Below are 13,847 nucleotides of genomic sequence, written 5' to 3' on the forward strand. Positions count from 1 at the left end.
TAGATGAATGATAGATGATAGATAGATGATAGATGATAGATGATGATAGATAGATGATAGATAGATGATTGATAGATGATAGATGATAAATGATGATAGATAGATGACAGATGATGATAAGTGATGATGATAGATAGATGACGGATAGCTGATTGATAGATGATAGATGATAGATGATTGATAGATGATAGATAGATGATAGATAGATGATACATAGATGATAGGTGATAGATAGGTGACAGCTAGGTGACAGTAGGTATAATTGTATATAATGACAATGCATGAAGTCATGATGACAAATGTGATGAAGTAATGAGAAGCCCGTGAATTTTAAGAATAAAAGTGCCTGTGATGGGCGGGAGGAGAAGATTGCCGCACTAACTGTTGATTTGCTTTCCATCTCTCTACAGGGAGATGTGGGACCTGCAGGGCCTCCTGGTGTGCCGGGCTCTGTGGTAAGTCACTGATGGTGGGACACACGTACTCAGATGCTCATGGACTTGAGTCACTCGAAGAATCCTGACCTCTTAGCATAAAGTGGAACTTCTGATGACAGGTTGGATGAGGGTCTATAGGCAGTGATTATTGGGAGGTGAGACATTCCTCCAGTGGTGTGGCCTTACCCATGCTCCTGTAAGCAATGCTAATTAGACTCATTGGATCATTACGAAAAAAGGTATGAAAGACAACTGAGAAGAGGCAGGAAGCCAGCGGGGGCCAGAGGGGGAAGAGAGGAGGAATGGAGGTGAATGCCATCCAAAGCATTATATACATGTGTGAAATGCCATAATGGAACCCATTGCATAATTAATAATACTATTAAAAACCATTAACAAAATCCAAACAAAGCAAAACAGGACTCACCACCAAACATTGAATCAAATCACAGCAGAGTCAGAAGCTGCATCCGGGACTGATTAGTGCAGAGAAAACCACACCTTTACTAACTTCTGCTTGTCTCTCAGGTGCAGAGAGAGGGCCTGAAGGGGGAGCAGGTAAGGGAGTGTGGGTCCCCCTGGTGCCTGTATTTAAGCTGTAGTAGAGGAGATGTCACAGCCATGGGGAGTTGGGCTCAGGTAAATTGAGACATGAAAGCATCCACTTGCTTCCTGCGAGAATCAAATGCCTGTGTCCATGCCTTTGCTGGAAACTTGGGAAGTAGATTCTAGTCAGTAAAGGGCCATGGGTGGTGGTGGCCTGCTCATGTGGCGAGGAGAGTGGTGGCTAATGTGCATTTGTCTTGTGTTTCCAGGGAGCTCCAGGACCAAGAGGCCACCAGGGCCTACCTGGGCCCCCAGGAGCTCCAGTAAGTCATTCGCCCCCAGCACACGGTGCACTCTGAACTCTTACTGGTGAGGGCATATTCTCAGAAGCCCTGATATTACTCAGGGTAGGTGCTGTGGGTAGCACCATCTTCCCCAGGACAATGAACCCATGGAATTACTGCATTCGGATAAAGTATGGGTGGCCCGCAGCCTGCTTTCAGAGTCCCTAGTCCCATGCAGGCCGGGATCAGGGTCTCTTGTCTTGTCAGCTTCTTTGAGATTGGCTAGCAAATGCTAGCTGGATCGCTTCATGCACATTTACTTCCCCACCTTTCTGAGCAGGGCCTCAGAGCCTGCAGCCTTTGATTTCTGCCCCTATTAAGAACTTAATGGTGTGTAAATAACCATTTGGGAAAAGGATATTGAAAGGTTCCTGTGATCATTTATGACAAAAGTTCAGATACTAGGGATGATTAATAAGGATGTAGTGAGGTCCATGGGGTCATTTTAAAGTTGCATTTCCAGGCCACACATTGCAGATTTTTCCACCTCACTGCATTTTATTGCGGGAAATGAAGTGGCTCTATTTATAAATGTCCGTAAGTGTGATTCATGGTGAACTTTGGAGGCCTTTTTGTCATTAGGATACTGGGACATGTTTGGCTGGGGTAAAGATAAAAGAGACCTAGATGATGTTTAATTGCAGTGTAATTAGGACAATTTTATACAAAAACTTTTTAGCCAATAAAGCTACATTTTTTTCTACCTCTTCTAGGCTGATTCCCAATAGCTGTACACCATCACTATAATTTTTGAGAGATTTAAGCGACATGTGAAGTATTCTTTCGATATTTTAGCTCTGTGAAGAATATAAATATATTTTTCTATATTTGGATATATTGGATTTCTATACAATAGTATATGTTTACATACAAATATATCCCTATGATGTCTGCAGGGGTGGAAATCCTCTTGTTCATCTTCACCAGTGACAAACTTAGTGTGGAAACCGTTGAGTGGATTACAGTAAGCCAGTCAGCTATTAAGACGCAAAACACAACTTTGAACCAGGTCTGTCTGACTTCCTAGCCTAAATACTTTCAACACTGTACGATGATCCATTAAATAGGACACAGAGAAGGTCTTGAACCTCTTCCTAAATCTGTCCGTCAGAACAGCTGAAATGCATTGACTGAGATAGCTGTCCATGGTTCTGAGGATGACCTCCACATTGTGTATTCTGGAATTATAGAACAGGACTTATACAATACCATGCGCTGATACTGAAATTCCATTGGATGGATTTCAGGAAGAAAGCACCTATCTAAAGTCTCTGTTTAAAAGAAGCAGTAAGCTGGGCGTAGTGGCACACACATTTAATCCCAGCACTTGGGAGGCAGAGGCAGGTGGATCTCTGTGAGATTGAGGCCAGCTTAGCCTGGTCTACATAGCAAGCTGCAGGCCAGCTGGTGCTGCAGGGAGACCCTGTCTCAAAACAAAACAAACAAAACAAAACCCAAAACAAAACAGTGGAACAGTAATGAGAGGTCTAAGACTAAAATTCTTAAGTCCAGGACCAGTATTTCATTTCTAAATCCCCGAGGTTTATTACCTGGTGGAAACTTAATGCATACTTGTGGGGAGATGCCCCTGCCAGTAAACATTAGGAGGACATGACAGTGGGATATGGCCACAGTGTGGCTATGGAAGGCATCCACAGTTAGGAGTCAAAGTCCTTACCTCACATCACTGTTGTTTTTTTTCCTTCCACAGTGTAGATTTGGGTCTTTGGTAACAGTACCTAATGACTGTAATGATCAGTTGGTTCATCTATAACCCTCCTCCTCCTCCTCATCATCATCATCATCATCACCATCATGATCATTATCTCCTCTTACACAAACATGCTATGGGGTTAAATAGACTAATGTTCAATGCAGTGCTCTGTGAGGATTTCCTAAGCTCAGTATAGATATTAGCCTTCATCTCTACCTTCTTTTGACTCCCCAGAGGCATCTGTCTCAGGGCCATCAACAGAGTAATTGCACCCTAAATATTCATTGGATTGACTCAAACTGAGAAGCTTGACTTCAGTGCCTTCTGTGGAGAATGAAAGTTTTTGAGTTTGTGTTCAGCAACCTCAGAGAGGAAAATATATCCCATTCTCTAAATGGAAATGCCATATAATGCTATGCATGTAATGCTGGCACTGTGCTTCCATTCCCTGGGATGAAGCAGGGTCTGGTCATCTTACCAATGTCTCTCTGAGCCACTAAAGGGCCTGCGAGCAGATCAACAGCAGGTGTTTTCTAATGCTTACAGCAGAATAGCTCTTGTAGGGGTCTCCTCCTCTAGTGAGCCCTGAGATCGGCAGGGGTCCCCCCCTTTAGTGAGCCCTGAGCTAGGCATGTTTTCCTTGTGAGTAAAGGGATTTACTCCTGTAATTCTTGTCATGTGTGCATTCATGCAGACAGCGATATAGGAGGACAGGACCATGGCTCTACATGTAGCTTGGTCACCGTACAGTTACGTAACACTTGGCATCAGGGACCACGTGGGTGATGCTGTTTGTTTAAGATGAGGAAAACGTAGTGAGTGAGAAGACATTTCTGGCCACAATTTACCAGACCTGGCAATGGAGCCTGAGCTTGAGCTGAGGGTTTACGCTGTCCACCCGGTTTCCCTGCTTGTTCTACATGATCTTGCCTGGGTCTATGTGTGGTGTGTCTGGCCTGAGGGTCCACTCTTCATGTGATCTCAGCTGCTCAGTAAATGGCTGCACTGTCTTCACTTTAGAGGAGACATGGTGGGGATTCAGTGATGTCTGGTGACACTCCGAGGTCACACCCTGCACAAACATCAAAGTTTATTGTCTAATTGACATGTACCATTCCCAGGCAACATTATGTTTCCCAGCTGTTGTACTCTGCTTATCATTGTTGCCTGAGGGTCAGAAAACCCCGGCTAGTGTCTTCTGAGATGGCAAGTTAAAGGGAAACAGCACTGGATTTAGAGTTAAACTTGGGTTCCTGATTATTCCTCTGTATGTTTTATGCAAACCCTGAAGTAGTCACGTCATGCTCGCGGCGCCCTCCTGCAGAACACACATGGCATTGTCTCTTTCGTTCTTGTTACACTGAAGTGTGTATTGGTTACTTTTCTGTTCTGTGATAAAACACCATGACCAAGGCAACTTATAGAAGGAAGAGTTTACTCTGGCTTACGGTCCCATCATGGTGGGGAGGCCTGGCAGGAAGCAGCTGGAGCAGAAAGCTGTGTGCTCACATCTTCAAGCTGTGCAGGACGCAGAGAGGAAGCTGGAAGTGAGGCGAGGCTAGCAACTCTTAGAGCCCACTCCCAGGGATGTGCCTCCTCCAGCTAGGCCACGCCACCTTAAGTCTCCACGACCTTCCCCAAGCAGCATCACCAACTGGGGACCATATGCTAAGTGTTCACGTACTCGAGCCTATGGGGATATTTCTCATTCAGACCACCACACGTCTGGATGTTTTATAATAGGTTTCAGAGCACGGATTGCTGTTTCCCTTCTGACTTCATGGTTCCCCATGAAGCTGCAGTGACACTTCCGTGTCGTAAGAGGGCAGAGCAGGCCATGCTGTGGAACCCCACACTTACCATTTCTCTCTTTTTTTTCATCTCCTAAAGGGTTTAACGGGTCCAGAAGGCAGAGAAGGACTTCCTGGGTCTCAAGGTCTCCGAGTAAGTAAACTGTCTTCCCCTTCTGACACTCATCTGCACTGGCCTCCATTTCATAATGTCCAACAGAGGACAAGAGTCCAGCCCTTGCACGTGAACAATGGAAGCAGAAAGATTGGGCTCAGTTCATTAATCTGGTTGGGAACACACCATGTGCTCTCCTTTTAGATGGGCCTTGGGTTTCTAGAGAGGAGTCTATGATCGTCTGTGAGTCTGGTATGTAGGACACGTATCCCTGGGTAGTCAGAACTCCTCATAGAAACAGGCCCAGTGGGGTGGCGGTGGGGGTAGGCTCAGAGATAGGCAACTGGCCCAGACCGGCAGTGGCCAAGGCTTCTTACAGGAGATGATGTTAGAAACAATTTTGCAAAATGCCTAAGAGACCAAAGGGGTAAAATGTAGTGATTTGCCAAATGGTTACAATTTCTTGGATACAAATATGCATGTTATTACTGAATATTTTATCTCATGGTATTCTATTTGATTTAATCAAGTTTAATTTAATTTAGCATTTGTCTTATGTAAATTTTGCACCTCTGACAGGCTTAAGTAGGAGGGCTACCGACGCATACAAATACCACATACACTGCTGGTTGCCCTACAGCAAACTGAACAGGAACCCAGACTTAGCTCTTTCTCCCCAGTTCCCAACAGTGTGAGTGGCACAGAGTGGGGCACACACACTGCAGCCTAACTCTGAAGCTTGTGCCCTCATCCCGGCTTCCCAAAGGGAGCTCTCCATCAGTGCCGCATCCAGCGGTGAGTCCGGTGGCCCCAGATACAGTCAGCTTCATGCCTCTAGAGTTTTTCATTCAGAGGCCATGGCGCCACTAGCCTGTGGGTGGGTGGAGGTCCTGGGGGCTTGCTGAGGCAGCCACTTTCCCCTTATGACCCTTTTAGACTGAAGGTTCAGTGTCTCAGTTGAGGAATGATTTTGCTTACTTGGAGTGGATTGACTGAGGGAGTTGGGCCTGCAACACTCCACATCTTCATTCTAAAACCAGGTGACCACTTGTTACTCAACAGGATTCAACTTGGTTTTGCCCACTGGTGAACTCCCAAATAATTTTGCTTCTCCTAGACACCTTGAATTTACAAGCTTCTAGGAGAAGCTTATTGTGAAGGCCATGAGAGATTCGGAAAGATGCCTCCAAGGCTCCATGGGTGGGAGACGAGAGAGTCACTTTCCTAAGCAGAACTTGGCCATAGCCAGTATGTTGCCAGTATGTTGCTTTCTCCTTTGTGTAGAGGAAGATTCCTTGACTTTGAAATGAGGTGCATCTGAGCTTGATCCTTCAAGGCTGTGTGACCCTTGAATGTCACCTGGTCTCTGAAAGCTTGTTGCCTCATTGTTACAGTGGTGAAGCCTTGTGGTGTCTAAGTTGCTATGACTGAGGCTGTTCAGGATGGCCCAGCTGTCATGGTACTTTTTCTCTGAACATGTTCACACATAGCCGTATAGAAAACAGTACCCTTCCATGTTATATAATTTGTGTTTATGAGCACCTTTCTTTGCTTGCATTGAACTTGTGTGAGCACTACTTTTCCTAATATAGTATTATTTGGTGGGAAGAGCTGTTATATAAAGATGACTGAACAGTCTTCATTTACATCTTTATCTAATTAACTAACGTGGGGGAAGGAGGTCTTGTAGAAGCTGGTCAGGCCCACGCTTTCTTGGATTTGATTGTCTGGGACCTACTTGGTGTGCTTCCAGAATTGTCTGTCATCATCCCAAGAAGCCCTTTTACTTGTATGAGCCACATCAACTGCAAATGGTGTGGAGCTGGCTTGGTCCATACTTAGCACAGCTCAGTGGACCTGAGAATTAGGTGACTGGACCAGTTTTTGAGATTTGATGAATAGAACAGAGACCCAGGGAAGCAGATAAATAGGTGGAAACAGTGAGATGGAGAAGTGGCTGGACTAGGTGTCGGCCTCCCCTCATGATAGTGTCTGTGAACCAAGGCCAGACCCACGTAGCGCACAGCTGCTAGGTGACCCCTCATGTATTCCCACATAGGCCTGCACATCCTTCTTTCCACATCACATGTCAGCAGAGTTGTGCTGAGCTCTTGTTCTGCACAGACATTTTACTAACTACTTTGGGATTTACTGAAAAGATTTAGGGCTCTCCTACCAGGAGCTCACAGTCAGCTAAGAAACTTGATGCCTACCTGAAGCTAACTCTCATCAGGCCTCAAGAAAATTGATAGACAATGAGGTCTTCACAAGGACCTCGGGGAGCTCAGCTTAGGGAAGGCTGCTGAGCCCTCCAGCAGGTGATGCGGGAGCAGGTGCTGTCTCAGGCAGCCTTGTGGTTAAATGGTCATGCAGATGGAGAAAGCGTGCTTTAGAGAGACCACACTGCTTCCTTGAAACCAGAACTACCACTGCCCTTGGTCTTCAGTTTGGGAGTGCATTGGTTGTGATGCCTAAGTGCCGTGGATATGACTTCTTGTCCCAGCTCTGCCAGCACTGGACTGGAGACGCCCACCCAGGACCCTCTTTCCTTCCCCACGTCTTCTCCTTTCTCCTTCCTGTTTCTCTTCTTCCCCCTTTCCTATCCCATGACTTTCCCTTTCTTCTACAATTTTATCCTTTCAACAAACATTTATCATTGAGTGTGCACCAGGTACTGCGCTGGCCAAGATGCTGGTTCACCAAGGGTAGCCCTTCCCTGATGCTGTTGATACCCTGGCAGGCAGAGGAAAGGAGACACAGCAGTTATCATTCAAGCAGATGATTCAGAAATGCTCCAGTGGGAACAGTGTGTTTGAACAGACTTTCTGGAGGTGAGGTGGTGGGCCGGGTTGCCAGCCGTGGGAAGGTCCCACCAGACAGAGGATGAGCAGCTCGAGCCAAGGCAGGGGCTGCTTGGTGTGTCTGAGCAGGGATCCATGTGGCTGGTGTTAGCAAGTTCTAGGAGGGGAGATGAAATAAGAGCAACCAGAATCCATTAGTGTCAGGTCCTGGGCACCAGTGACAGGACTGTGGCTTTCAGCATGCAGGAAGTATGGGACATGTGCCCTGATTTCACCATGCTCCATTATGGGAAAAAGTCAGTACTCCAGTCTCTATTTCAACACTCATCGAGTCATGGAAAAGTCTGTTTTATTTATACTCATGATCACCACTAGGTGAGCTGGAAGAACTTAGTCCCATCACATAGATATGAATATTTTAGCACAGCGTCTCCAAATCCAAACCATAATAGCATTATCACACCCAAATCTGTGAAAACCACAGCTTGAAATTTCATCAAATATTTACCCAAGTGCTCAGCACGATCTGCCTCCTCTGCGCCCGGCTGCACTTGCTCACTGCAGTGTTGGGCACCACAGTGTTGATTCCGAGCACATCCATTTGGCTGCCAGGTTGAGAATCAATTATGAGGTGGGGAGACCATTCAGGAGCTGATGATAATCAAGTGATGAAGGCGGGCTGCTCAGGCCAGGCTGGGGACAGGGACGCACAGAGGCTGCTGACCTTCCAGCCTGGCCCACTTCACAGGCTAGGTAGTAAGGACACAAAAAAAGGCAGAAGTTGGGTCCTGAAGGACCATTGTGTAACACAGGGAAGCAGGGAGCAGAATGTGGCTGCAGGAGGAGAGGGTGGTCTCTCTATTCCCACTGCCTCTGGTGAGTTACACATGGTGATCGAGGGTATTCAGGGGCCCCATGACCCTCTGATAGTCTGGGCCTGCTCACTAATTTAGGCTGTGTTCTAGCCTGTGGACATTTAGCTTAGCGCCTGCAGCCATGGGGGAAAGAATGGAGGCTAATTGAGATGCTGAGGGCTAGGAAGAAGGTTCCTGGGCCTTTATCCCCTTCGGAGTCAGGAAAACCCGAGACAGGATGGCTTATTCAAAAATTACATCTCTGCTTTCTTGCTGTGACCTGTCATTTCCTCCTCATCAATTTCAATTGAAACATCACTGGGAAGCACTCTCCAGTATCAATGCACACTTAGGCTGTTTAAAGGAAGAGAGCAGACGAAGACCAAGCACAGAAACTTGTGAATGGTGAAGCAGACTAAAACGTGAGGTAGGGGAAGGATTCCAGGCCCATTGCTTTAGAGATCAGCCACAGGCAGACAGTATAATCCCTGGCAAGGTAAATGCATTAATTTCAGACAATGCTGGTGTTCCCAATTACATGGTGAAAACAGAATTGGAAGCTAAACATAGCCTAGTCTACACCATCCCACAGACCTGAAGAGAGGCCACACCCCTGCCATATGATAGTACACAAGGAGCTCATGCCCTACGAGGAGGCAGAGACGGTATCCTCTGACCCAGCTTCCTTCTACCTGTCTATACTCGAAGATAAGCAAACAGCGACCATTCAATTAGCTGACATGGGGCATGAGCAGTTTTATGTGAATCTGGAATGTTCTATCAGAACAGCCAGCCTAAGCTCATTCCTGCACACTCTAGGCTCCCTGGTGACGTCACCATTCACCCTGAAACACCTACCCTACCACTCATGTCAGTCCTCCAGGGATCCAGGACTGGTATCGCCACCTGTGTAACTCACCTTGGACAGGCATGTTCAGGTTCAGTGAAGAGAACGAGGCTAGATGTTTTTGTTTCTCTTGTCTTGACAAGACAAAAAAATCAAGAATTTAAACTGGGAGCTTGAGAGATGGCCTCGTGGTTAAGAACACTGGCTGGTCTTGCAGAGGACCTGGGTGCAGTTCCCCACACCCACATGACAGCTAACAACTGTCTGCAACCCCAGTTATATGGGATCCAACACCCTCTTCTGGCCTCCACAAGCATTGCATGCATGGGTGCACTTACATATATGCAGAGAAAACGCTCGTGTACATAAAATAAAAAATAAATTTTTAAAAGAATTTAAATGCAAAATTTGGAACGCCTCAGCTATATAATTGTGGAGATGGTGTCTTTGAAACTCGCAGTAAACACCAGCACACTTCCCAAGCTCTCGGGTCTCTGCTCTTCCTGGCTGTTTAAATAAGCTCAGAGCAATCTGTGAGTTTATTAACATCTGGTTTCTTCTCTCTCTCTCATCCATTGATGAGAACTGTAGAGGTAATCCTAGCAGATGTGACTCTTCCCTTCAGTAAGGATGGAGGCTCCCCGTACCTCTAATGGGATTCTTCACGTGTCAGCACACGAGAATACACACACCTTTGAAGTGGATTGGGTCTTTGCAGACATGGAGCTGACAGAAGGTAGAAATGGATGAGACAGTCACTGCAGGGCAGACATCCACCCTTGTTATGTTTTTCCTTGTGGGTGTACGTGTTTGCGTGTGTGGGTACACATACATGTGTGTGGAAGCTGGAGGTCACTGCTGGGTGTTTGCGTCCTCTGTTGTTTGGATCTTACTTTTGGAGACAAGGTTCTTAACTGAACCTGGAACTCACCAGTTCACTTAGCCTGACTGGCCAATGAGCTCAGGCATATGCCTGTCTTTGGCCTCTAGCACTGGTGTTGTAGACAGTTACATGGGTGCTGGGGATCCAAACTCAAGTCTTCATGCTTGTGCAACAAGCACTTTACCCACTGAGCTATCGCCCCAGCCCAGCTTTGTGCTGATTTGTTTCATGTTTATTATTTAGTTATTTCAGGGTACTGTGGGGTGGGGTAGTTTTAGTCCCAGTCAATTAACAAGGAACCCAACACCTAAAGGAATGAATCACAGTGCCCAGGGTAACCCAGGCTGTAAGATGAGACAGGACCAGAACCAGGTCTGCCTGGCTCCAGACTCTTCACAATGTGTGCCTAATTAGGACTGTGTATGTCCACACACATCACAGAACTCTGAGCTAGAAGCTGATTTCTCAACTATGAGTGCCTTGCAGACATCTAGGGTCAGTCCTAACTTTCCAGACACATCCTTTGTGATATGACAGACACATATCACTTTAATCTCTGGCTGTTTCCCTTGGCACTGAGAGCTCATCATTGCTGAATGCCATCTGACCCACCAGCTCTGACTTCTGCCACGGAGCATCGTGGACAGAATTGTGACGGTCTCAGTCTGTGTCACATTCATTCTGCTTCTGTTGTTCAAGCCTTTTCCTGCTGGACCAGATGGGAGCACATTGCTTGAATCACAGCTACTGTTTGCTTCATTCCAGGGCCTAGAGCCAGGATATCTGTTAGGACACACTAGCTTGTCCCCGAGCACCTGCTTTCAGTCTACACTGGGAAATAATCATGTTTGACATTTGTAGGCCTAGAGAAGGGGAGCTGAGCAAAGACCAAACGGCACATATCAGCGGACCTGCTAATGGCCCCACCAGTGGCTGTGTTAACTCATCCTGGGAAGGGAGGGTCTGCTCTTCTGAATTTGTCCACATGCAGACAGGCCACCCTGGAAATACCACTCAGTGTTTTGGCATCCAGAATGGCTTGAGAAATCTGCCCTTGTGGTAAACTACAAACACTGATCTAGACACTGTGCTGGGCAGCGATTTAAAAGAGAAGAAAAGAGAAATGACAGGAAACAGACCTACTGTTCTTAAAATTATTACAGTAAAACATGTCAGATGCAGAAAACACATGATTCTACTACATTGACTTCACCTAAAACACCACAGCGTCTGCCTCCACAACCACCATCACCACCAGCACCACCAGCCACCACCACCACCATCACCATCACCACCATCATCACCATCACCACCATCACTACCACCACCACCATCATCACCACCATCACCACCACCACTACCACCACCATCACCACCATCACCACCACCACCATCATCACCACCACCACCATCACCATCACCACCACCACCACCACCAGCACCATCATCACCATCACCACCATCACTACCACCATCACCATCACCGCCATCATCACCATCACCACCACCACCATCACCACCACCACCACCTCCATCACCATCACCACCACCACCACCATCACCACCACCAGCACCATCACCACCACCACCACTACCATCACCACCACCATCACCACCACCACCATCACCACCATCACCACCACCCCCATCACCACCATCACCACCATCACCCCCACCACCATCACCACCACCACCACCATCACCACCACCATCACCATCACCATCACCACCACCATCACCACCACCATCATCACCACCACCACCGCCATCATCACCACCACCACCACCACCATCATCACCACCATCACCACCACCATCACCATCACCATCACCACCACCATCACCACCACCATCATCACCACCACCACCGCCATCATCACCACCACCACCACCACCATCATCACCACCATCACCACCACCATCACCATCACCATCACCACCACCATCACCACCACCATCATCACCACCACCACCGCCATCATCACCACCACCACCACCACCATCATCACCACCATCACCACCACCATCACCATCACCATCACCACCACCATCACCACCACCATCATCACCACCACCACCGCCATCATCACCACCACCACCACCACCATCATCACCACCATCACCACCACCATCACCATCACCATCACCACCACCATCACCACCACCATCATCACCACCACCACCGCCATCATCACCACCACCACCACCACCATCATCACCACCATCACCACCACCATCACCATCACCATCACCACCACCATCACCACCACCATCATCACCACCACCACCGCCATCATCACCACCACCACCACCACCATCATCACCACCATCACCACCACCATCACCATCACCATCACCACCACCATCACCACCACCATCATCACCACCACCACCGCCATCATCACCACCACCACCACCACCATCATCACCACCATCACCACCACCATCACCATCACCATCACCACCACCATCACCACCACCATCATCACCACCACCACCGCCATCATCACCACCACCACCACCACCATCATCACCACCATCACCACCACCATCACCATCACCATCACCACCACCATCACCACCACCATCATCACCACCACCACCGCCATCATCACCACCACCACCACCACCATCATCACCACCATCACCACCACCATCACCATCACCATCACCACCACCATCACCACCACCATCATCACCACCACCACCGCCATCATCACCACCACCACCACCACCATCATCACCACCATCACCACCACCATCACCATCACCATCACCACCACCATCACCACCACCATCATCACCACCACCACCGCCATCATCACCACCACCACCACCACCATCATCACCACCATCACCACCACCATCACCATCACCATCACCACCACCATCACCACCACCATCATCACCACCACCACCGCCATCATCACCACCACCACCACCACCATCATCACCACCATCACCACCACCATCACCATCACCATCACCACCACCATCACCACCACCATCATCACCACCACCACCGCCATCATCACCACCACCACCACCACCATCATCACCACCATCACCACCACCATCACCATCACCATCACCACCACCATCACCACCACCATCATCACCACCACCACCATCACCACCACCACCATCACCACCATCATCACCACCATCACCACCACCATCACCACCACAATCACCATCACCACCACCATCACTACCACCATCACCATCACCACCACCACCATCACCACCATCATCACCACCATCACCACCACCATCACCATCACCATCACCACCACCATCACCACCACCACCAAGTACTTACTGTGCCACCTCATGTAATCTTCTAGGCGTTGTAGCCAGCACAGGACTTTGGGAAGGCAGAACCCTGCTCTCAGCACGTCTTCCCTGTGACCATCCTCGTCATCTCCTTCTCTCTTGTCATTGCTTGGTTATTTTGTCGACACTTCGTCATACTTTATAAGTGACTTTTGTGAATCTTAATTTATTCTGCTACCG

General features: G+C 48.0%; 1 protein-coding gene across 1 annotated transcript in view; it reads left to right on the plus strand.

Moving 5' to 3' along the window:
- Positions 1-13,847, plus strand: part of Col22a1 (collagen type XXII alpha 1 chain) — a 214,016-nt gene that overhangs the window by 115,431 nt on the left and 84,738 nt on the right. The window contains exons 19-22 of the mRNA XM_029554999.1: positions 411-455; positions 966-995; positions 1,253-1,306; positions 4,932-4,985. Of these exons, the coding sequence (XP_029410859.1) occupies positions 411-455; positions 966-995; positions 1,253-1,306; positions 4,932-4,985 (183 nt within the window). The remainder of the gene's footprint in view (positions 1-410; positions 456-965; positions 996-1,252; positions 1,307-4,931; positions 4,986-13,847) is intronic.

This window comes from Nannospalax galili, unplaced genomic scaffold (genome assembly GCF_000622305.1).
Source record: "Nannospalax galili isolate Female #2095 unplaced genomic scaffold, S.galili_v1.0 scaffold525, whole genome shotgun sequence".
Classification (NCBI taxonomy): domain Eukaryota; kingdom Metazoa; phylum Chordata; class Mammalia; order Rodentia; family Spalacidae; genus Nannospalax; species Nannospalax galili.